General features: G+C 38.3%; 1 protein-coding gene across 3 annotated transcripts in view; it reads right to left on the bottom strand.

The window, feature by feature from the left end:
• The window catches only part of LOC129636671 (cytochrome P450 2C9-like), a 53,792-nt gene extending 35,259 nt beyond the window's left edge, over nucleotides 1-18,533 (bottom strand). For 2 of the 3 annotated variants that reach the window (XM_055560242.1, XM_055560243.1), the window contains exons 1-3: nucleotides 18,366-18,533; nucleotides 15,816-15,978; nucleotides 15,509-15,658 (exon numbers count right to left, since the gene is read on the bottom strand). In XM_055560242.1, the coding sequence (XP_055416217.1) occupies nucleotides 15,509-15,658; nucleotides 15,816-15,978; nucleotides 18,366-18,533 (481 nt within the window). Of the gene's footprint in view, nucleotides 1-15,508; nucleotides 15,681-15,815; nucleotides 15,979-18,365 lie in introns of all 3 variants that reach the window. The other variant, XM_055560241.1, reaches the window with a different exon arrangement.
• Between the last annotated feature and the right edge of the window lie 7,075 nt (nucleotides 18,534-25,608).

Genomic DNA, 25,608 nt, shown 5'->3' with positions numbered 1-25,608 from the left:
GCATAAAATCAACATATCACTTTTACCTTAACCTGAGTAGGTAATTTCACCCTAGCTATGTAAATAATGATTTTTGAAAAGAAAAAAATCAATTAAAATCCACTGCTTTAACATGTACTCTTTTCACGCAAAGGGCCTGTTAAGTTGAACGGGGGGAAAAAAGAAAACAGTTTAAAAGACTTTTTATATCATTTTATAACATATTTATCAGCGCTGAATATTATCTGTTTGCAAAGCCTGTAGAAAATAAAGCACTGATATAGAAAAAAGAGAATAGTTGAGAACCTCAAAATGCTTTACATAATGAATAGTTGAAAGAATGATCTCTAGAATCAACACGGAAGTTAAACAGAGATTGTAGGTGAATTCATGTATTTAAAGGAACAGATTTTAAAAAGCAGCAAGTATCCATGCTATATGAGAAAAAACATACAAATGAACAATGTTGGCCACCACAACATTCTAAAGCAAAAATCCTCCAATAAAAAACAAATAAAATAAATGAGAACAAGAAAAATAACTTTTTATAAAATGGGTTTCTTGCCTAAAATATGAATTGTTGTTATTGTTCAGTCACTAAGTCATGTCTGTCTCTTTGTGACCTCACAAATTGCAGCACACCAGGCTTCTCTGTCCATCATTATCTCCCTGGATTTGCTCAAGCTCATGTCCGTTGAGTCAGTGATATCATCCAATCATCTCATCCTCTGTCACACCTTGCCCTCAATTTCCCCCAGCATCAGGGTCTTTTCCAATGAGTCAACTCTTTGCATTGGTTTGGCCAAAGTATTGAAGCTTCAGCTTCAGCATCAGTCCTTCCAAAGCATATCCAGTGTTGATGATACCACTTTAATGCAGAAAGTGAAGAACTAAAGAGTTTCTTGATGAAGGTGAAAGAGGAGAGTGAAAAAACCTGGCTTAAAACTCAACATTCAAAAAATTAAGATCATGGCATCTGATCCTATCTCTTCATGGCAAATAGACTGGCACAAACTACAGCTACAAAATTTAAATATGCTAGCTCCTTGGCAGAATAGCTATGTCAAAGCCAGACAGTGTTTTAAAAAGCAGAGACATCACTTTGCCCACAAATGTCCATATGGTCAAAGCTATGGTTTTTAAAGTAGCCATGTATAGATGTAAGAGTTGGACAATAAAGAAGGCTGAGAGCTGAAGAACTGATGCTTTGGAACTGTGGTGCTGGAGAAGACTCTTGAGAATCCCTTGGAGAGCAAGGAGATGAAACCAGTCAATCCATACCAGGTGATCTGGTATCCCCATTTCCTTAAGAATATTCCACAGTTTGTTGTGATCCACACAGTCAATAGAGAAAAGGAAAGTTTAACCCACCAGAATAAGAATTGCAAAGAATAGCAAGGAGAAATAAGAAAGCCTTCCTAAGTGATCAATGCTAAGAAATAGAGGAAAACAATAGAATGGGAAAGACTAAAGATCCCTTCAAGAAAATTAGAGATACCAAGGGAATATTTCATGCAAAGATGGTCATAATAAAGGACAGAAATGGCATGGACCTAACAGAGCCAGAAGATATTATGAGAGGTGGCAAGAATACACAGAAGAACTATACAAAAAAGATCTTAATGACCCAGATAACTATAATGGTGTGATCACTCACCTATAGCCAGACATCCTAGAGTGTGAATTCAAGTGGGCCTTAGGAAATATTATGTGAAAAAGATACTGGAGGTGATGGAATTCCAGCTGAGCTATTTCAAATCCTAAAAAATGATGCTGTTAAAGTGCTGCACTCAATATACCAGCAAATTTGGAAAACTCAGCAGTGGCCACAGGACTGGAAAAGGTCAGTTTTCATTCCAATCCAAAAGAAAGACAATGTCAAAGAATGTTCAAACTACTGCACAATTTCACTCATTTCATATGCTAGCAAAATAATACTCAAAATTCTCCAAGTGAGACTTCAACAGTATGTGAACCAAGAACTTCCAGATGTTCAAGGTGGATTTAGAAAAGGCAGAGGAACAAGAGGTCAAATTGCCAACATCTGTTGGATCTTAGAAAAAACAGAGAATTCCAGAAAAACATCTACTTCTGCTTCATTGACTACACTAAAAGCCTTTGACTGTGTGGATCACAACAAACTGGAAAATTCTTAAAGAGATGGGAATACCAGACCACCTCACCTGCTTCCTAAGAAACCTGTACGCAGGTCAAGAAGCAACAGTTAGAACTGGACATAGAACAACAGACTTTTCAAAATTGGGAAAGAAGTATGACAAGGTTGTCTATTGTCACCCTGCTTATTTAACTTCTATGCGGAGTACATCATGGGAAATGCTGGGCTGGATGAAGCACAAGCTGGAACCAAGATTGCTGGGAGAAACATCAATAACCTCAGATATGCAGATGACACAACCCTTATGGCAGAAAGTGAAGAAGAACTAAAGAGTTCCCTGATGAAGGTGAAAGAGTAGAGTGAAAAAGTTGGCTTAAAACTCAACATTCAAAAAACAAAGATCATAACATCTAGTCCCATCACTTCATGGCAAATAAATGGGGAAAAGTGGAAACAGTGACAAACTTTACTTTGAGGGGCTCCAAAATCACTGCAGATGGTGCCTGAAGCCATGAAATTAAAAGATGCTTGCTCCCTGGAAGAAAAGCTATGACAAACCTAGACAGCATAGTAAAAAACAGAGATATTACAAAATTCCATCTTGTCTAAGCTATGGTTTTTCCAGTAGTAATGTATGGATGTGAGAGTTGGACCATAAAGAAGTCTGAGTGTGGAAGAGTTGATGCTTTTGAACTGTGATGTTGAAGAAGATTGTGTGGGAGTCCCTTAGACTACAATGAAACCAAATAAGTCAATCTAAAGGAAATCAACCCTCAATATTCTTTGGAAGGACTGATGCTGAAGCTGAAGCTCCAATGCTTTGGCCACCTGATGCCAAGAGCTGACCCATTTAAAAAGACGCTGATTTGCCTTTCTCTGATAATGAGTGATGTTGAGCATCTTTTCAACAGTCTTATGGACTCTGTGAGAGAGGGAGAGGGTGGGAAGATTTGGGAGAATGGCATTGAAACATGTAAAATATCATGTATGAAACGAGTTGCCAGTCCAGGTTCGATGTACGATACTGGATGCTTGGGGCTGGTGCACTGGGACGACCCAGAGGGATGGTATGGGGAGGGAGGAGGGAGGAGGGTTCAGGATGGGGAACACATGTATACCTGTGGTGGATTCATTTTGATATTTGGCAAAACTAATACAATTATGTAAAGTTTAAAAATAATAATAATAAAAAAGGATATTAGCACAGAAAAAAAAATAAAAAAATAAAAAGACGCTGATGCTTGGAAAGATTGAAGGCAGGAGGAGAAGGGCACAGCAGAGGATGAGACGGTTGGATGGCATCACTGACTCAATGGACATAAGTTTGAGCAAGCTCCAGGAGATGGTGAAGGACAAGGAAGCCTGGCATCCTGCGGTCCATGGAGTCGCAAAGAGTCGGACACAACCAAGGGACTGAACAACAACAATACACAGTTAAAAGCATTAGCAGAGTCAATGAAGCAGAAGCAGATGAATGTTTTAGAATTCCCTTGCCTTTTCTATCATCCAAAATATCCTTTAAGCTAGGCTTCAGCAGTACATGAACCGAGAACTTCCAGATGAACAAGCTAGATGCAGAAAAGGCAGAGGAACCAGAGATCAAATTGCCAACATATGCTGGATCATAGAAAAATATGAATAAAATTTAAAATTTCTATTTCAAACATAAATCCGAGGTAAGTGAAGCAGAAAAGGTAAATTGATGATTTTTTAAAAATTATCTCCTTAGGAATTAAATGTTAATCATTTCCTTTCAGATCAAAAATTAATTATTTGGGCAGAGTTGCCCTATGTGAACATCTGGGATATTGTTCTGTGTAGCTAGCAACAGAATAGTATATTTCAATCAGATTTAAATGCATCATTTAAATCAAAATTATCATATTTCCAATAAAGAAATCACATTAGAGGAAAAGTTTTCTTTTTTGGTAGGACATCTATAAAACAAAATTGCTGCAATGAAATAATCAATGAAAATTCATTATGTGGAGAGATAAAATGTTCATATCTATAGATGAATAATTACTTGAATCAAAAATATACTGACAATAAAATAAAAAAATATATATATATATACTGACAGAGTGACATCAGGAAGATGGTGTCCTTGCCCTTGTTCTCCCATAGAAACACTGATTTAGAAATGATAAATGCAGTAAAAATTTTAATGAGGTTTTCAGAATCCAGTTAAGTGTTGCAGTAACATAGATGAGTACACAGCTAAGAACAGACATATTAAAACTTATAAAAGTGCAATTTCATTTTTCCTGTATTAGCAACTCCCCCAACCTGGCACAACTCAATGCTGGAAGAGAACGGCCAAGGTGGTGACTACTCCATTGCAGGAAAGAGAAGGGTGAAGCATGCATCCAATGAACTGACTTTTCAGGGGCCTCTTAGGAAATGGTTTCTGTCTTAAATAACTTGGGGTGCTCTCAGAACTATGATAGTATGGATGTCTGGGACCACTGAGAATAAAGGAAAGTGAGGATTGTGGTTTGCTATGGCCAGCATGGCTTGGTACAATCTAGAGAAAGTGAACTACCTCAGGCTCTTTCTTGAAGGGGATGGGAGAGGAGTAGAGCTTACATCTGGTGCTCTGGCTCTTTGCAGGGCTACCCAAGGGAATGGTATCTGTCTCATCTGATTCAGGGTATTAAGCGGGAACTTGCTGCAGACAGACAACAAAGGGAACAAAAGATTATCTGAAATGAATTTGGCAAGCTTCACTAATTGTGAAATTCTACACTCAAGGCCTTTTTTCATACTGTTCATGGGGTTCTCAAGGCAAGAATACTGAAGTGGTTTGCCATTCCCTTCTCCAGTGGACCACATTCTGTCAGATCTCTCCACCATGACCCTCCCATCTTGGGTTGCCCCACGGGCATGGCTTAGTTTCATTGAGTTAAACAAGGCTGTGGTCCTAGTGTGATTAGATTGACTAGTTTTCTGTGAGTATGGTTTCAGTGTGTCTGCCCTCTGATGCCCCCTTGCAACACCTACCATCTTACTTGTGACATTGTACAGGAGACAGGGATCAAGACCATCCCCATGGAAAAGAAATGCAAAGGAGCAAAATGGCTGTCTGGGGAGACCTTACAAATAGCTGTGAAAAGAAGAGAAGTGAAAAGCAAAGGAGAAAAGGAAAGATATAAGAATCTGAATGCAGAGTTCCAAAGAATAGCAGAAAGAGATAAGAAAGCCTTCCTCAGCGATCAATGCAAAGAAATAGAGGAAAACAACAGAATGGGAAAGACAAGAGATCTCTTCAAGAAAATTAGAGATACCAAGGAAACATTTCATGCAAAGATGGGCTTGATAAAGGACAGTGGTATGGACCTAAAAGAAGAAGATATTAAGAAGAGGTAGCAAGAATACACAGAAGAACTGTACAAAAAAGATCTTCATGACTAAGATAATCACGATGGTGTGATCACTCATCTAGAGCCAGACATCCTGAAATGTGAAGTCAAGTGGGCCTTAGAAAGCATCACTACAAGCAAAGCTAGTGGAGGTGATGGAATTCCAGTTGAGCTATTCCAAATCCTGAGAGATGATGCTGTGAAAGTGCTGCACTCAATATGCCAGCAAATTTGGAAAGCTCAGCAGTGGCCACAGGACTGGAAAAGGTCAGTTTTCATTTCAATCCCAAAGAAAGGCAATGCCAAAGAATGCTCAAACTACTGCACAATTGCACCATTCTCACACTCTAGTAAAGTAATGTTCAAAATTCTCCAAGCCAGGCTTCAGCAATACGTGAACCGTGAACTTCCTGATGTTCAAGCTGGTTTTAGAAAAGGCAGAGGAACCAGAGATCAAATTGCCAACATCTGCTGGATCATAGAAAAAGCAAGAGAGTTCCAGAAAAACATCGATTTCTGCTTTATTGACTATGCCAAAGCCTTTGACTGTGTGGATCACAATAAACTGTGGAAAATTCTGAAAGAGATGGGAATACCAGACCACCTGACCTGCCTCTTGAGAAACCTGTATGCAGGTCAGGAAGCAACAGTTAGAACTGGACATGGAACAACAGACTGGTTCCAAATAGGAAAAGGAGTTTGTCAAGGCTGTATATTGTCACCCTGCTTATTTCACTTATATGCAGAGTACATCATGAGAAACGCTGGACTGGAAGAAGCACAAGCTGGACTCAAGATTGCCGGGAGAAATATCAATAACCTCAGATATGCAGATGACACCACCCTTATGGCAGAAGAGGAACTCAAAAGCTTCTTGATGAAAGTGAAAGTGGAGAGTGAAAAAGTTGGCTTAAAGCTCAACATTCAGAAAACGAAGATCATGGCATCCGGTCCCACCACTTCATGGGAAATAGATGGGGAAACAGTGGAAACAGTATCAGACTTTATTTTTCTGGGCTCCAAAATCACTGCAGATGGTGACTGCAGCCATGAAATTACAAGATGCTTACTCCTTGGAAGGAAAGTTATGACCAACCTAGACAGCATATTCAAAAGCAGAGACATTACTTTGCCAACAAAGGTTCGTCTAGTCAAGGCTATGTTTTTCCTGTGGTCATGTATGGATGTGAGAGTTGGACTGTGAAGAAGGCTGAGCGCTGAAGAATTGATGCTTTTGAACTGTGGTGTTGGAGAAGACTCTTGAGAGTCCCTTGGTCTGCAAGGAGATCCAACAAGTCCATTCTGAAGGAGATCAGCCCTGGGATTTCTTTGGAAGGAATGATGCTGAAGCTGAAACTCCAGTCCTTTGGCCACCTCATGTGAAGAGTTGACTCATTGGAAAAGACTCTGATGCTGGGAGGGATTGAGGGTGAGATGGCTGGATGGCATCACTGATGGATGTGGATGTGAGTCTGAGTGAACTCCGGGAGTTGGTGATGTGCTGTGACTCATGGGGTCGTAAAGAGTCGGACACGACTGAGCGACTGAACTGAACTAAACTGAACTGAACACTCAAGGCCTGAGAAGTTGCATCTTCATTTTCAAAAGAAAAAGATTTCAGAGGCCCCCAGAATCCCTAGCCAGGATACCTGGCGAGAGTTTTGCCTTATATAAAGACTGGGCTACAATAATGTAAAGCAATTATCCTCCAATTTAAAATGAATTAATTAAATTTAAATAATTTTAAAAGAAGGCAGAATCAGCTCTGAACTACCCATTTAAAAAAAATAAAGAAAAAAAAATAAAGAAAGACTGGGGGGGTTGGCAATTTTTTTTTTCAAAATCCTGGATTTCAACCTGAAGTCACAAAAACAAAAAGAAGCAGGAAACATGGCCAAAGGTAGAAAATAAATCTCTGGAAACTGATCCTAAAGAAATGGAGATATTACTTATATGAACAAAGAATTTTTAAAAATGTGGTAAAGATGCTTCATCAGTTCAAGAGGATGATTCATGAACAAAATGATATTGTCAATAAAGAGACAAAACACAAAAAAGAATCATACAAGGACTTCCCTGGTAGTCCAATGGTTAAGAATCCACCTTCACATGCAGGAGACATGGGTTCCATTCCCAGTTGGGAAACTAAGATCCCACATGCCTCAGAGTAACTGCTGCTGCTGCTAAGTCACTTCAGTCGTGTCCGACTCTGTGCCACCCCATAGACGGCAGCCCACCAGGCTCTGCCATCCCTGGGATTCTCCAGGCAAGAACACTGGAGTGGGTTGCCATTTCCTTTTCCAATGCATGAAAGTGAAAAGTGAAAGTGAAGTCGCTTAGTCGTGTCCGACTCTGGTGACCCCATGGACTGCAGCCTACAAGGCTCCTCCGTCCATGGGATTTTCCAGGCAAGAGTACTGGAGTGGGGTGCCATTGCCTTCTCTGCAGAGTAACTAAGCCCATGCTAATATTATTTAATCAGAAGATCAAAAGGGAAAACTATGAAAAAGAATGAAGAAATCCTAAGGAACTTACAGAATACCAATAATTACATCAATATGCATATTGTGGGGAAGAGAGATAGAAAGGGACAAAAAGCTTATTTGAAGAAATAGTGGCAAAAACTTTCCATATCAGGGGGGAAACTGACACTCAGATTCTAGAAGGCCAACACACTCTAACTAGGATGAACAAAATAATCCACATTGAAATACATTATAATCAAATTGTCAAAAGTCAAAGATAAAGAGACAAGTGTGATAACAGCAAGGAAATAGTGATTTGTCTCTTACAACAGAAGCATCATACAACTAACAACAGGCTTCTAAGCAGAGATGTTGCAGGCCAGAAATGAGTGGGATGATAAAGCAAAAAGAAAAAAAAAAACTGTCAACCAAGAAAACTCTTAACATATCTGGCAAAACAATTCTCCAAAAAAGGACAAAAAAAAAAAAAAAAAAAAAAAAAGCTGAAGGTGTTCATCACCACTAGACATGTCTTACAAGAAAGGCTAAAACGTGTCATTAAAGTTGAAACAATAGGGCACTGAACAGAAACACAAAGGCACAAAAGTATAAAGCTTGCTGATATAGGTAAACATATAGACGAATCCAGAATACCACATAATGTAGAGGTGGTGCATAAACCACCACTACCTCTAGTATAGAAATTCAAAGATAAACTGACAAAACTTTACCTAGATTATCTAAAAAAAAGAGAGGGGGTGTGGGTGGGGCAGGAACTTCTCTGGCAGTCCAGTGGTTGAGACTGCATTTCCAATACAGGGGGCATGTGTTTGATCCCTGGTCAGGGAACAAAGATCCCACATGCCATGCAGCCAAAACACAACAAATAAATAAATGGATGAAAAGGTGTACAAGAAAATCTCAATCAAAATAACAAATGCTATCTAAAATTTTTTAATTAAAAAAAAGAAAATTCAAATGAAAAACAATCAGAAGTGAAGATGAGACATTACAATTGATACCACAAAAATACAAAAAATGTTGAAGCAAGTACTATGACATCAACAAATTGTATAGCATAGAAGAAATGGATAGACAAGCTGTTAGGACTGAATCATGAAGAAACAGAAAATCTCACAAACCAAAAATGATAAGGTTGTCAAATCAGTAATCAAAACCCAACAACAAAAAAAGCCTAGAACCAGATGATTTCACTGGTGAATTCCACAAACATTTAAGTATTAGAAACATTGCCAATCATTCTCAAACTCTTTTGAACATATGCAAATTTATTAATGCAATATACCACATTATTAAAATGAAAAGCAAAAATCAACACAATAGATGTAGAAAAAGCATTTGACAAAATTAGAAATCCTTTCTTGATAAAAACACTTCTATATTACTCAACATAATAAAGTGATATATGACAAACCTACAGTTAACATCATACTCAAAGGTGACAGTCTGAAAGCTTTTCCTCTAGGATCAGGAAAAATATAAGATTGCCCCCTCTTACCACTCCTATTCAACATAGTACTGGGGGTCCAGGCCACAGCTATCTCTCAGTAAAAAGAAATAAAATGTGTCCAAAGGAAAAGGAAGAAGTAAAAACTGTCTGCTTGCACATCTTACAATCTTATGTATGGAAAGCCCTAAAGTTCTACTAAAAGCTTAGAACTAATCAGTGAATTCAGTAAAGTTGCAGGATATGAAGTCAACATAAAAAATGAGACATTACAACTGAAAGTGATCTATGACAACCCCCCAGCTAACATTGTACTCAAAGGTGACAGATCGAAAGCTTTTCCTATAGGATCAGGAACAATAAGAATGCCACTCTTACCACTCCTATTCAATATAGTACTGGAATCCTAGCCCCAGCAGTCTCTCAGTGGCAACCCACTCCAGTATTCTTGCTTGGAAAATTCCATGGAAGAAAAGACTGATCGGCTACAGACCCTAGGGTTGTAGAGTTTGACACGACTGAGCATGCATACACACACAAAGGAAAAGGAAGAAGTAAAAAAGTCTTCCTGCACATGCTATGATCTTATATATGGAAAACCCTGAAGACCCTACTAAAAACTGTTAGAACTAATCAGTGAATTCAGTAAAGTTGCAGGATATGAAGTCAACATAAAAAAATGATGTGCACTTTTGTACATTAAAAACAGTCTGAAAAAGAAATAAAGAAAACAATCCCATTTTTCTCACAATAAAATGATTAAATGCTTAGGAATAAATTTAACCAATGAAGTAAAAGTGTTATACTGATCTCTCAAAGACACTGATGAAAATAATTAAATAAGGCATGAATAGCTATTTACTGTCCATGAATCAGAAGTATTAATACTATTATTATGTCCATAATATCCAAAGCAGTCTGTAGATTCATTGTAATTCTACCAAATTGTATCAAATTCTAATGGCATTTCTTACAGAAATACAAAAAAATCATTCTAAAAATCCACATGTATTTTTAGAAAAAAAATCCAAATATTAAAAATTTTAGAAAAAAAATTAGAAATTTTAGAAAAAAAAATCCAAATATTAGAAAAAGACCCCAAATACCCAAAGAAGTCCCAAGAAGAATGAAAAATGCTGAACACATTAAAATTTCTAATTTCAAACCATATTACAAAGCTAAGATATCAAGAGAATATTGTACTGGCATAAAAACAAACACATAAACCAATGCAACAGAATTCAGAGCCCAGCAATAAACCCATACATATATTATCAACTAATATTTGACAAGGAAGCCAAGAGTACTCAATGGAGAAGGATAGTCTCTTCAATAAATAGTGTTAGGAAAACTACAAATTCACATGCAAAAGAATGAAACAGGACCCCATCTTTACTACTCATAAAAGTTAACTTTAAGTGGATTAGAGACTTCAGTGGAAGACCTGAAAGCATAAAACCTCTAGAATTAAACTTAGAGAAAACACTCCTTGAGAATGGTTTTGGCAATGTGATTTTTTAAATGTGACACCAAAAGGACAAGCAATAAAATCAAAAGTAAACTAATGGGACTACATCAAAGTAAAAAGCTTTTCTGCACAGCAAAATAAGCAAGAAAGGAAACCTACAAAATGTGAGAAAATATTTGCAAACCATATTTCTTATAAGGGTTTAATATCCAAAATATGTAGAGAACTCATACAACACAATAAAAAGAAAAGCAACCTGGTTAAAAGTGGGCAGAGGAACTGAACAGACATCTGTCAAAAGACATGTAAATGGCCAACAAGTGCATAAAATGCTCTCAACGTTACCATTTGTCCGGAAAATGGAGATTAAAACCACAAAACACACGTTAGAATGGCTGCCATCAAAAGTCAAGAAATAACAAGAGTTGACTGGGATATGGAGAAAAGGGAACACTTAAACACTATTGGCAATGGCACCCCACTCCAGTACTCTTGCCTGGAAAATCCCATGGACAGAGGAGCCTGGTACGATGCAGTCCATGGGGTCGCTAAGAGTCAGACACGACTGAGCAACTTCACTTTCACTTTTCACTTTCATGCACTGGAGAAGGAAATGGCAACCCACTCCAGTGTTCTTGCCTGGAGAATCCCAGGGACAGGGGATCCTGGTGGGCTGCCGTCTATGGGGTCACACAGAGTTGGACACGACTGAAGTGACTTAGCAGCAAACACTATTGGAGTGAATGTAAACTTCTATAGTCACTATGTAAAGCAGTGTGGAGGTTCTTCTATATATTAAAAATAGAACTACCATATGATCCAGCACTGCTACTTCTGAATGAAATGAAAACAGAATATCATAGAGGTTTCTATACTTCATGTTTATTGCAGCATTATTTACAATATCTAAGATATGGAGACAAACTAAGTCTCCATCAACTGTTGAATGGATAAAGTAAAAATAAATATACACACAAAGAGCTGACCCTTGAACAACATGGGGATGGAGCACTGACCCACATCCCACGTGGCCACAGTTCAAAGTCCATGCACAATTTTACAGTTGGCCTTCCATATCTGCAGTTACATGTTCCAGGATCCAACCATGCATGAATCATGTGGTACTGTAGCAAGTACTTACTGGTAAATATACACATATCAGTAGACCAATGAGTTCAAACCCATGTTGTTCAAGTGTCTACTGTATATACATCACTTTAAATGCAGCACTTGAGTGATATATACATACACACACACACAATGGAATACTATTCATCCATGAGAAGAAGTAAATCCTTGTATATACTACCACTGAATGGATAGTGAGCATATTATGCTGAGTGAAATAAGACAGACAAGACAAATGCTATATGAAATCACTTATATGTGGAATGTAAAAAAAAGAAAAACTAATGCATAGAAACAGAGTAGAAGGATGATTTCTAGGGGGCAGGAGGTTGGGGAAATAAGGAGATGTTGCTCAAAGAGTACAGATTTCCAGTTAGAAAATGAATCAGTTCTGGGGAATCTAATGCACAACAATATTAATAGAGTTAACATAGCCATATTCAGTTCAGTTCAATTCAGTTCAGTTGCTCAGTCGTGTCCGACTCTTTGCGACCCCATGAATTGCAGCATGCCAGGCCTCCCTGTCCATCACCAACTCTTGGAGTTCACTCAGACTCACGTCCATCGAGTCAGAGATGCCACCCAGCCATCTCATCCTCTGTCATACCCTTTTCCTCCTGCCCCCAATCCCTCCCAGCATCAGAGTCTTTTCCAATGAGTCAACTCTTCGCATGAGGTGGCCAAAGTACTGGAGTTTCAGCTTTAGCATCATTCCTTCCAAAGAACACCCAGGGCTGACCTCCTTTAGAATGGACTGGTTGGATCTCCTTGCAGTCCAAGGGACTCTCAAGAGTCTTATCCAACACCACAGTTCAAAAGCATCAATTCTATATATCTAAAAATTGCTGAGAAATTAGATTTTACATGTTTTCTCAAGAAAGGTAATTATGGGACTTTGATGGAGGTGCTAGACAATGCTATGGTAGTAATCTATTTCAATATATGAGTATATAAAATCAACATATTGTATACTTTAAACTTACACGGTATCCATTTATCTCAATGAACCTGGGGGAAAATATTGAGTGTAGACCACATCCATTCAGGAAGTTGATTTTTTAAAAACCTGGATATGTAGGTGTAGTTACAGCTACCAAGTAGGGAAAATGTATGGTTCAGTAGAAAATTATGCACTATCTATATAGTTCACTGTTCTGTAATTCTATGGGAGATATTTTGCAACTTTTTCAATTTTCAACAATAGTGACACAAAATAATTCTTGTCTCTAGACATACAAACTCTGTTCTATAGAGATTCATTTGACTTTCCTAGCTAGTTTTGTCTTCATTTGCACATTCATATCAACATTTTTTCACTCTAAATTTGTACTTTTCCACCCTTGTCCTATAACCTGGTTGGAACACTCTGTTACTACTTGTTGTAACTTATTTCCTCATTAATGAGTTATACAATATTTTTAACTTGTGTTCATTTAAAAAAATAAAGAAGATTGGTCAATAGGTATGTAAGATGATGCTAACATCACTAATCATTAAGTTTTGTGCTGGCCTCAGCTTATCAATAACCAATGGTGTGGTTGGACCAACCCTTGTGTTCATATTTTGACTGTGGAGGCTCCTCAAAAAACAGAAATATTCAATACAATTACTATACTACCCAGAAGTCCCATTTATGAGTTTTTATTCAAAAGAACTGAACTTATTTGGGATCTCAAATAGATATAGCCATGGGGTGAAAGAACCTAAATATCCCTCAATAATTAGCAAAAAAGAAAATATGTAAATACACACACTGGAGTACTATTCAGTCATAAACATGAAAGAAATCTTGTCACATACTACAATATGGATGACCCATGAGCATATTTTGCTAAATAGAAAAGTCAGTCGTGAAAGGATCAATGTTGCATGATTCCACTTAGATGAAGTAGCCAAAGAAGTCAAACTCACAGAAATAGAAAGTAGATTGCTGGTTAGCAGGGCCTCGGGGAAAGGAAATGGAGAGTTCAATGGGTAAAGAGTATCAGTCATGAAGGATGAAAGTTCTAGAGACCTACTGTGTGATCATAGTTAATAATACTGTCCTGCACACAATAATATGTAATAGGATAGATCTCATGTTATATGTTGCTTGCTATAAAAAAATTTTTAAGCATTGCAAAGAAATAGTAGGGCATGGAACAAAAGCAAAATGTATACTTAGTGGTTCCTATGCCAAGTTACTTTATATTCCAGGCTTGTAAGGTTAAAATAAAGTTTATTTTACTTTACAGGTAGAGGATAATTTTGAAAACTTTGGGAAATTTCTTCATCTATATGTGATTCACATGAAACCTGATTTTCAGTCTTTAATTCTGAAGAAAAAAATTAAAACAGTGTAATTTGTAATACAAGCTGAAAAATCAGAGTCATTATGACAAACACTTTGTGCCTGGTAGTGGGAAGTAAATATTTACCACAGATTTGTTATCAAAATCCAATAATGATGGAGCAAAGTTTGGTAAACCAAAAACAGAGTCAAATTCTAGTTCAAGAAGACAGGGTAGAAAGGTATTAATTAGGTTGAAATCTAGTTAAATAAAACATTTCATATTAATCACTTGGTTTGGTGTATTGTGCTGATGTGTAGCATATATTTTTTCAAAATATAAATACAGTGAGTATTGAGTAGCAAGAAATCATTGATACTGATATCTTTAAATAGTGCTGCCTTTACAGAGAGGGCTTCCCAAGTGGATCTAGTGGTAAAGAGCCTGCCTGCCAATGCACGAGACTTAAGAGGGAGACACAGGTTCAATCCCTGGGTTGGGAAGGTCCCCTGGAGGAGGGGACAGCAACACACTCCAGTATTCTTGCAAGGAGAATCCTATGGATAGAAGAGCCTAGTGGGCTACAGTCCATAAGGTCACAAAGTGTCGGACATGACCAAAGGGACTTAGCATGCACTCATGCCTTTACAGAGAACTCATGATTGAGGAGAACTGCACTGAGATAGATATTCCTAATGGACTGAAATCATAGATGACAGAACTATTGATCAGAACTTCAGGCCTGGGTCCTGGAATAACTCTCAGATGTGTCTGTGAGACTGAATATAAGAATATAGTTCAATTAAGTAAACACATATGACACTTGTTTCATGTTCCATAAGGGCAGGAGGAGGTCATTCCCACCCTGTCCACTTAACAAGTATTCCCTGGTGAAATGCTCTAAAACAGACAACCACATTTGTGATACAGGAAAACCACTGCTCTCTCTTTCATGAAATGATTCAAAACTATTCTTAGTGATTTCTGATATTAAAACAGGGCTCAGGAGACACTATGAATAAATGACCTTTTGTAACCACACAGTATGTGTAATCATAGAAGTCCACACAGCAAGCATAGATACACAAAAGCCCACTTGGTTCTCTGCTTCAAACTCTCTCTCCTCCACATGAGGGCTGACAGTCATGACCCATAGGAAAGATGTGACCCATCCTGAAATGCTTCCAAGGGGCATCATTGGAGAGAGAGAAGACTATTAAAGATAGAGCTATAAGAGCATAGAATTGCTCACCATTGGTTTTTCTCAACTCCTCCACCAGGCAGCAGGCTTCCTCTTGAACTCGGTCCTCAATGCTCCTCTTCCCCATCCCGAAATTTCTCAGGGTCATGAGGGAGAAGCGCCGCATCTCCTTCCATGTCCTCCCATTGCTGAAAAGGATTCCTACCAGGAGGAGAAACAGAAACTAGGAGGGAGGTCCTAGGGAAGGAGAAGTAAGCTGACACTTGGCAGGCCCCCACATGGACCAAGCTCTGCTGGAGAGCTCTTCAAATGCCTGTTTCCATTCTGCCCACTCCCATTGCCAATGCTTAACACATACCATTTACTAGATTAGCTCTTTCAGCCAATGGAAATATTCCTCTTCCAGAAAACTCCTCTCCCAGATCAATCAGGGCTTCTTTCACTGCTTCATACCCATGCAAGACCACGATGGGCTTCATGCCAAAATACACAGTGAACACAGGGCCATAGACTTTTGAAAGCTGTGAAAGGAGGTACACATAATAACAAAAGAAGTCAATATTTGAAACTATATTGTGCCTGAGGCATAATGTATTATCATCCTACTATTATGCTTTCATTCTGCCACATACAGCCTAAATATTTCTGAATTATTAAATTCTGCATTAGCGTAAGTATGATGGCAATTGTTACTGTTTCCATTTCCATCTGTTATGCTAGGCAATGGCCCAAGTAACTGGTACCCAGATTACAATGAATTCTCATATCAGCACCTTCAGAAGGTTTATTTGCCTGGCTTATAAATAAGGAGTATATCATGAGAAATGCCAGACTTGATGAAGCACAAGCTGGAATCAAGATTTTGAGGAGAAATATCAATAACCTCAGATATGCAGATGACACCACCTTTATGGCAGAAAGCAAAGAGGAACTAAAGAGCCTCTTAATGAAAGTGAAAGAGGAGAGTGAAAAAATTGGCTTAAAGCTCAACATTCAGAAAACAAAGATCATGGCATCTTGTTCCATCACTTCATGGCAAATAGATGGGGAAACAATGGAAACAGTGACAGATTTTATTTTCCTGGGCTCCAAAATCACTACAGATGGTGACTGCAGCCATGAAGTTAAAAGGAGCTTGCTCCTTGGAAGAAAAGCTATGACCAACGTAGACAGCATATTAAAAAGCAGAGACATTACTCTGATGACATAAGTCTGTCTAGTCAAAGCTACGTTTTTTTCAGTAGTTATGTATGGATGTGAGAGTTGGGCCATAAAGAAGGCTGAGTGCTAAAGAACTGATGCTTTGAATTGTAGAGCTGGAGAAGACCCTTCAGAGTCCGTTGGGTTGCAAGGTGATCAAACCAGTCAATCCTAAATGAAATCAACCCTGAATATTCATTAGAAGGATTGATGCTGAAGCTCCAACGCTTTGGCCATCTGATGAGAAGAGGTGACTCATTTGAAAAGATCCTGATGCTGGAAAAGATTGAAGCCAGGGGGAGAAGGGGATGACAGAGGACAAGATGGTTGGATGGCATCACTGTCTCAATGGACATGAGTTTGAGCAAGCTCCGGCAGATGGTGATGGACAGGGAAGCTTGGCATGCTACAGTCCACAGGGTTGCAAAGAGTCAGACATGACTGAACAACTGAACAATAACAACAATAAATAAGGAAACAGGTTGTGGAATTCCATTTCCTTTCCAGTGTCCCATGGCTACTACATAGAAGATTTAAATTTGAAACTCTTATTCACCTTCTGATCCTTAAGGAGCAAGGCATCAATCCTTGAGGCCCACCTTTAAACCATCACCTAGCTGACTGCTTCAGAACCACGTGCAGGGTTCTTCCAATGGGAATTCATATTCCCTAGCCCTATGATTAATACTAGATTTCCATATTTTAAAAAATGAATTCAGATAACTCTAATGCCCAGCTTAGTTTGAGATCCAGTGGTGTCACTAACACAGAAAGGGAGGAAGCATCATAGAGGCAGTGTCAGGACATGCATATCTCATAGAGGAACAACATCTTCCATCCTGAAGTATTTACCCGGTACAGACAGGACCTTCTTGCAGAATCCAAATGAGTGCTTCTGCGACCCTGACTGGTGACTTCTTTCTCTCATTCACTCATGCTTGTGCTGAATGTAGAGCTATTTCCTTAATACCAAGCACAACGCGCTTCTTCAGAAAAGTTCTATTTTCATAGCCATCTGAACAATACATACAGCTTATATAGTAAAAGACTTCTGCAAGGAAATCTCTAATCACAAAAGACTTATCACTTACTTTCAGTCCCAAATCACAGAAAATGGCTGTGAAATAAAAAAGGTAAGTAACACTTGCAGCTTTTGCCACTTCATTATTTTGATTCTATTACATGTGCAAAGACAAATATTTCTCTGCTCACAAAACACATTACTTCTTTTCTCTACTTATGATAATGACAGGCCAGAAAAGGCAACAGAAATACCAGATTTTACAGGGAGTAATTTGCTGATCTGTGTTAACAATGTGCCCAGGACTTCCCTGGTGGTTCAGTGGTTAAGAATTCACCTGCTGATGAAAGTTCAATCCCTGGTGCAGAAAGATTCCTTATGCCAAAGGGCAACTAAGCCTGTATTCCACAACTCCTGAGTCCATGTGCCCTAGAACCCATGCTCCACAACAAGAGAAGCCACCACAATGAGCAGCCTGTGCACCGTGACTAGAGAGTAGCTCCAATTCGCCACAACTAGAGAAAGCTTGTGCGAAGCAAAGAAGACCCAATGCACTAAAAAATAAATAAATACAAATTAAAAAGTAAAGGAAAAAAAATGTGCCCAGAGAAATATATATTATTTTTAAAACTAGGCTTAATTTACTTACCCTTTTCAAGCCACTGGAGGAGCATAAAGTCTACTTACATTGGTTAAAGATTTGCTGATGTTCTTAACATTTAACTGTAGGATGTTTCCAAGAATCGGCAGAGGAGTGGGGCCCGGCGGGAGCTTCCCTTTCCCAGAGCTTTGTTTCCAAAGTGAGAGGAGAAGCAGACAGGAGAGACAGAGCACCAGGACCACAGCCAGATCCATTGACGCCTTCTCTTCTTACTCAGACGACTGTGAGCCTGAAATCTAAGTCCCTGCTGATTCAACCTGGGTCTCTCTGAGGACTAAAGATATCAATCAATCACATCCACTTTATACTCTATTCTGAGTGGACTTTGCCACTGATAAAGATAAAATTAAAGTGTCCTTTAGTCTTGTTTTTCCTCTGTCCAGGAATGACTGGAGATTTTCATTTACTTGTACTGGGCTGGGATCCACATTTGATAATTAAAAAAAAAAAAAAAAAATTTCCACTGTGCAGTCAGGATTGAGAACCACTGAAATAAATAATTTGATACCAAAAAACAGCTCAAAACTCTGGATTCAAGTCAACGATCAGTTGCAAATTTATGACTTTGAAGACAATCAGTATATTCTATGCCATTTTTATTTACTTATTACCAAATTAAACAAGTTTATTGGAGTACACTTGATTTACAAAAGTTAGTTTCAAGTATGCAGCAAAGTGAATAGGTTGTACATATACATATATCCACTTTTTTTATCCTTTAGATTATTTTCCCATATAGACAATTATAGAATATTGAGTAGACCCCCTGTGCTATATAGTAAGTTCTAGTTAGTTATCTATTTTTTTATTTTTAAATATTTTTAATCCTTTAAATTATGAAAGTATGATACCACATTTAGAGGCAACTTGGAAAATATAGAACAAATTTGCGTATAGTTCCACTGTGTATTGCAATTATTTTTTTAAGTAGATAAATTAAGGTTTTTAGTTGGAGATTCAATATCAAATTCTCAAAAATTAATAAAATGAATATAAAGAAAAGTAGAAGTATACAGTAGATCTAAAAAGCACTATGAATCAATTCAACATAGTTAGATTTATACAATTTTCACACAATAGCAGGATAAAAATTCTATTCAAGTTCCCATATACTATAAACCAGGAGACAGTGGAACATATCCAGGGACATAAAACAAGGTGCAAAAATTTCATGATCTAAAGATATTGAAATCTTACAGAGTGTGTTCTCTTACCACTGTGGATTATGTCAGAAATCAATATCAAAAGAAATTTTAAAATAGCTCACATATTTTCAAGTGCAATGTGACATTTATCAAGACAGATCTTTGACTTAGCCATTGAAAACCTTAAAAAGGTTAAAAGAAAAAGCACAGAGGGTGATTGAAGAGAAGAAAGCATCTAAATGAGAAATTAATATCAAGGATACTCTAAAAACTCTAGGTATCTGGAAATTAAATATCCACTTTTACATGATGGGTATATCTAAGAAGCCATAACAAGGAAAATTAAAAAATATTTGTAATGAAATAAAAATGAAAAGAGCATTTATCAGAATTTGCTGCATGCAGCTGAAGCTGCTCAAGGCAACTAAATACAATGTGGAATCTTGGATAAGGTATGAAAACGAACAATGGACACTAGCATAAAATTTTGTGAAATTTGAACAAAATCTGTGCTTTAGTTAATACTGTGCTGTGCTGTGCTGAGTTTTGCTGAGTTGCTCAGTCATGTCCAAGTTGCTTTGTGATCCCACGGACTGTAGCCTACCAGGCTCCTCTCTGTCCATGGGGATTCTCTAGGTAAGAATACTGGAGTGGGTTGCCATGTCCTTCTCCAGGGGATCTTCACAATCCAGTTGTCAAACCCAGGTCTCCCACATTGCTGGCAGATTCTCTACTGTCTGAGCCACCAGGGAAGCCCAAGAATACTGGAGTGGGTAGCCTATCTCCAGGGGATCTACCCAACTCAGGAATGAACTGGGGTCTCCTGCATTGCAGGCAGAATCTTTGCCAGCTGAGCTACCAGGGAAGCCCAGTTAATACTGTACCACATGTTAATTTCCTGGCTTTTTTTTTTGTTTGTTTGTTTTTTTACAACACAGTATCTCTTAACTATTTTTCAGAATTGGATTAGAAGTTTCAAGCCTCATTTGAAATTTTTAAAAAATCACTAAGATAATAAGCTTTCTAGAGTTTTAGCAGTAATACTTGATGCCAGAATAAATGGAATTATATCAAAGGTTTGCATGAATATAAATTATAATTCTAGCATTCTATTCATATATAGTAAAGCAAGTGGAACCAAAATGTCATATATTTTTTACCTAAGCAAAATTTCATAAGTTTTCTAAAATATATATATTGTATTATACATATATAAATGAAACCTTTTCTGATAAAGGTTTGAGAAAGAACAACAACAAAAACAGAGAAATTGGAAAACAAACTAAATGAAATGGGAACACTGAATATGAAAGAGTAAAAGTGAAATAAACTAGATAAAAATAAAAGATTATCATATAATCCAGTTACTTTTAAATATGGCTGCTCACTAGAATCACATCTGGAACTTTGGAGAAAATAACAATACCTAAGCATTTACATTTTTCAAAAAATTCGAAGATAATTCTAATGTGCATCTGGATTTGAAAAAGTGATTATGGGTTTTTCTATTAAATGGTAGTTTTAGTGATATAGAATTCTATTATTTTCTGTTGACCAATCATGACACAATGGTATTAAATGAACAGTAGTCACCTAATCACAATAATGAGAGATGTTTATCAGTTTTCACAATTAATAGCCAGACAAAAAAATATATAATTGCAGTTGCAAGCCATAATGGAAGCATGATTAACCTAAAACAGTAAAAAATAATTACATTTTGAGGGCTTAAGTAGAGTGATGTGGTAAGTGGAAATGCATACATGTGTATATTTCATCTTTCATCCACCCAGACTGTCTTTAGGCTGGTGCATTTAATCCATTTACATGTAAGATTATTATCAATATATATGCTCCTATTACCATTTTCTTAATTGTTTTCAGTTTATTCTTTGTAGGTTGGTCTCTTCCTTCTCTTGTGTTTCCTGTCTAGAGAAGTTCCTTTTTCATTTGTTGTAAAGTTGGTTTGGTGGTGCTGAATTCTCTTAACTTTTGCCTTTGTAAAGCTTTTGATTTCTCCTTTAAATATGAATGACAGACTTGATGGGTAGAGTATTCTTGGTTATATCTTCTTCCTTCTCTTCACTTTGAATATATTGTGCCATTCCCTTTGGCTTGTAGAGATTCTGTTGAGAAATCAGCTGATAAACTTACAGGAGTTCCCTTGTATGCTATTTGTCATTTTTTCCCCTTGTTTTTTAAATATTTTATCTTTGTCTTTAATTTTTGTCAGTTTGATTACTATGTGTCTTGGTGTGTTCATCCTTGGGTTTATCCTGCCTGAGACTCTCTGTGCTTCCTAGACTTGGCTGAGTATTTCTTTTCCTATGCTAGGGAAGTTTTCAGCTATTATCTTTTCGAATGCTTGCTCAGGTCTATTCTCTCTCTCTTCTCTTTCTTGTTCATTGTTGAATCACTCAGTCATGTCCAACTCTTTGCAACCCCATGGACTGCAGCACTCCAGGCTTTCCTGTCCTTCACTATCTCCTGGAGTTTGCTCAAGCTCATGCCCATTGAGTTGATGATGCCATCCAACCATCTCACCTCCTGTCTCCCCCATCTTCTCCTGCCCTCAATCTTTCTGAGCATCAGGATCTTTTCCAATGAGTCAGCATCAGGTTGTCAAAGTATTGGAGATTCACCTTCATAATCAGTCCTTCCAATGAAGGACTCACCTTTATCAGGAGACTGTTTAGTTTCTCTTTATTTCTCTCATTAAGGTGGTATCATCTGCATATCTGAGGTTATTGGCATTTCTCCCTGCAATCTCAATTCCAGCTTGTAATTCATCCAGCCCAACATTTTGAATGGTGCACTTTACATATAAGTTAAATAGGCAGGATGACAATATACAGCCTTGTCATATTCCTTTCCCAATTTTGAACCAGTCTGTTGTTCCATGTACAATTCTAACTGTTGGTTATCGACCTGCATACAGGTTTCCCAGGAGGCAGGTAAGCTGCTCTGGTATTCCCATCTCTTTAAGAAGTTTCCACAGTTAGTTGTGATACATGTGGTCAAAGGCTTTAGTGTAGTCAATGAAGCAGAAGTAGATGGTTTTCTGAAATTCCCTTGCTTTTTCTATGATCCAATGGGTATTGGCAATTTGATCTCTGGTTCCTCTGCCTTTTCTAAATCCAGTGTATACGTCTGGAAGTTGTCTGTTCACACACTGTTGAAGCTTAGCTTGGAAAATTTTGAGTATTACTTGGCTAGCATGTGAAATGAGTGCAATTGTGCAGTAGTATGAATATTCTTTGGCATTGCCTTTTTTTGGGATTGGAATGAAAACTGACCTTTTTCAGTCCTGTGACCACTGCTGCTAAGTCGCTTCAGTCGTGTCCGACTCTGTGCGACCCCAGAGACGGCAGCCCACCAGGCTCCCCCATCCCTGACCACTGCAGAACTTTCCAAATTTGCTGGCCTAGTGAGTGCAGCACTTTTACAAGCTTCATCATTTAGGATTTGAAATAACTCAACTGGAATTTCATCACCTCCACTAGCTTTGTTCATAGTAATCCTTCCTAAGGCCCACTTAACTTCTCACTCCAGGATGTCTGGCTCTAAGTGAGTGAGCATACCATCGTTGTTGTCTGGGTCATTAAAACATTTATTGTATAGTTCTTCTATGTATTCTTGCCACTTCTTAATATCTTCCGCTTATGTTAGATCCATATCATTTCTATCCTTTATTGTGCCCATCTTTGCATGAAATGTTCCCTTGGTATCTCTAATTTTCTTGAAGAGATCTCTAGTCTTTCACATCCTATTGTTTTCCTCTATTTCTTTGCTTTATTCATTTAGGAAGGCTTTCTTATTTCTCCTTGCTATTATTTGAAACTCTTCACTCAGATGGTTATATCTTTCTGTTCTCCTCTGCCTTTCACTTCTCTTCTTTTCTCACCGATTGGTAAGGCCTCTTCAGACAACCATTTTGCCTTGTTGCATTTTTTCCCCCTTGGGAATGGTTTTGTTCACTGCCTCCTGTACAGTGTTGTGAACCTATGTCCATAGTTTTTCAGACACTCTATCAGATCTAATCCCTTTAATATATTTGTCACTTCTGCTGTATAATTGTAAGAGATTTGATTTAGATCACATGTGAATGGTCTGGTGGTTTTTCTCTACTTTCTTCAATGTAAGTCTGAAGTTTGCAATAAGGAGTTCATCATCTGAGACACAGTCAGCTCCCAGTCTTGATTTTTGCTGACTGTATACAATTTTTCCATCTTCGGTTGTGAAGAATATCATCAATCTGATTTTGGTATTGACCATCTGGTCATATCCATGTATAGAGTTTTGTTGGAAAAGAGTGTTTGCTATGACCAGTGTGTTATCTTGGCAAAACTCTGTTAACCTTTGCCTTGCTTCATTTTGTACTCCAAGACCAAACTTGCTTCTTACTTCATGTATCTCTTGACTTCCTACTTTTGCATTCCAATTCCCTATGAAGTAAAGGACATAATTTTTTGGTGTTAGTTTTGGAAGGTCTTGTAGGTCTTCACAGAACCATTCAACTTCATCTTCTTCAGCATTAGTGGTTGGGGCATAGACTTGGATTACTGAGATATTGAATTGTTTGCCTTGGAAATGAACTGAGATCATTCTGTTGTTTTTGAGATTGCACCCAACTACTACATTTCAGACTCTTTTGTTGACTAAGGGTTACTCCTTTACTTTTAAGGGATTTTTGCCTGCAGTAGTAGATATAATGGTCATCTGAATTAAATTTGCCCATTCCTGTCCATGTTAGTTCACTGATTCCTAAAATGTCGATGTTCACTCTTGCCATCTCCTGCTTGACCACTTCCAACTTACCTTGATTCATGGTCCTAACATTCCAGGTTCCTATGCAATACTGTTCTTTACAGCATTGGACTTTGCTTTCACCACCAGTCACATCCACAACTGGGTGTCATTTCTGCTTTGGCTCAGCCTCTTCATTCCTACTGGAGCTATTTCTCTGCTCTTCTCCAGTAGTATATTGGTCACCTACCATCCTGGGTTTTCATCTTTCCATGTCATATCTTTTTTCCTTTTCATACTGTTCATGTGGTTCTCAAGACAAGAATGCTGAGGTGGTTTGCCATTCCCTTCTTCAGTGGACCATGTTTTGTCAGAATTCTCCACCATGACCCCATCCATCTTGGGTCACCATACATGTTTCATTAAGTTCCACAAAGCTGTGATCCATGTGATCATTTTGGTTAGTTTTCTGTGATTGTGGTTTTCATTCTGTCTGCCCACTGACGGATGAGGATAAGAGGTTTGTGCAAGCTTCCTGGTGGGAGGGGCTGGCTGTGAGGAAAGCTAGGTCTGCTTTGATGGGCAGGGTCATGCTGAGTAAATCTTTAATCCAGTTTCTGCTAATCAATGGGGCTGTGTTTGGCCTAGGCCAAACTATGGTAGGGGAAATGGTGACCTCCCCCAAAAGGACTTATGAAAGTATGTCCTAGGGCTTCTGCTATCAGTGCCCCTGATCCCATGCTGGCCACTGTCAACCTACAGCTCCGCTGGAGACTCCTGGACACTCACAGGCAAGTCTGACTTAGTCTCTTGTGCGGTCACTGCTCATTTCTCCTGGGTTCTAGTGTGCACAAGGTTTCATTTATGCCCTGCAAGACTCTCTGTTCGCCCAGTCCTGTGGAAATTCCATAATCAAGTCCCGCTAGTTTCAAAGTCAGGTTTCCTGGGGAATTCTCAGTCCCTTTGCTGGATCCCCAGGTTGTGAAGTCTGTTGGGAGCCTAGAAATTTTGTAACACTGTGAGAACTTCTTTGGTATAATTGTTTTCCAGTTTGTGGATCACCCACCTGACAGCTCTATATTATTAATGGTGACCTCCTCCAAGAGGACTTATGCCACATGTCACACCTCCCAGGACTGCTGCTGCCCTGTCCCTGCAGTGGACCACTGCTGATCCATGCCTCTGCAGGAGACCCTCAAACACTCAAAGGCAGGTCTGGCTCAGTTTCTTGTTGGAGTCACTGCTCCTTTTGCTGGGTCCCAATGTGCACAAGGTTTTGTACGTTCCCTCCAAGGATCTCTGGTGGGTATGAGGCTTGATTTTATATATGATCACACCCCTCTTACCATCTTGTTTCAACTTCTCCTTTGTCCTTGGA

The sequence above is a fragment of the Bubalus kerabau genome, chromosome 22, assembly GCF_029407905.1.
Source record: "Bubalus kerabau isolate K-KA32 ecotype Philippines breed swamp buffalo chromosome 22, PCC_UOA_SB_1v2, whole genome shotgun sequence".
Classification (NCBI taxonomy): domain Eukaryota; kingdom Metazoa; phylum Chordata; class Mammalia; order Artiodactyla; family Bovidae; genus Bubalus; species Bubalus kerabau.
This window is presented reverse-complemented; position numbering and strand designations above follow the sequence as displayed.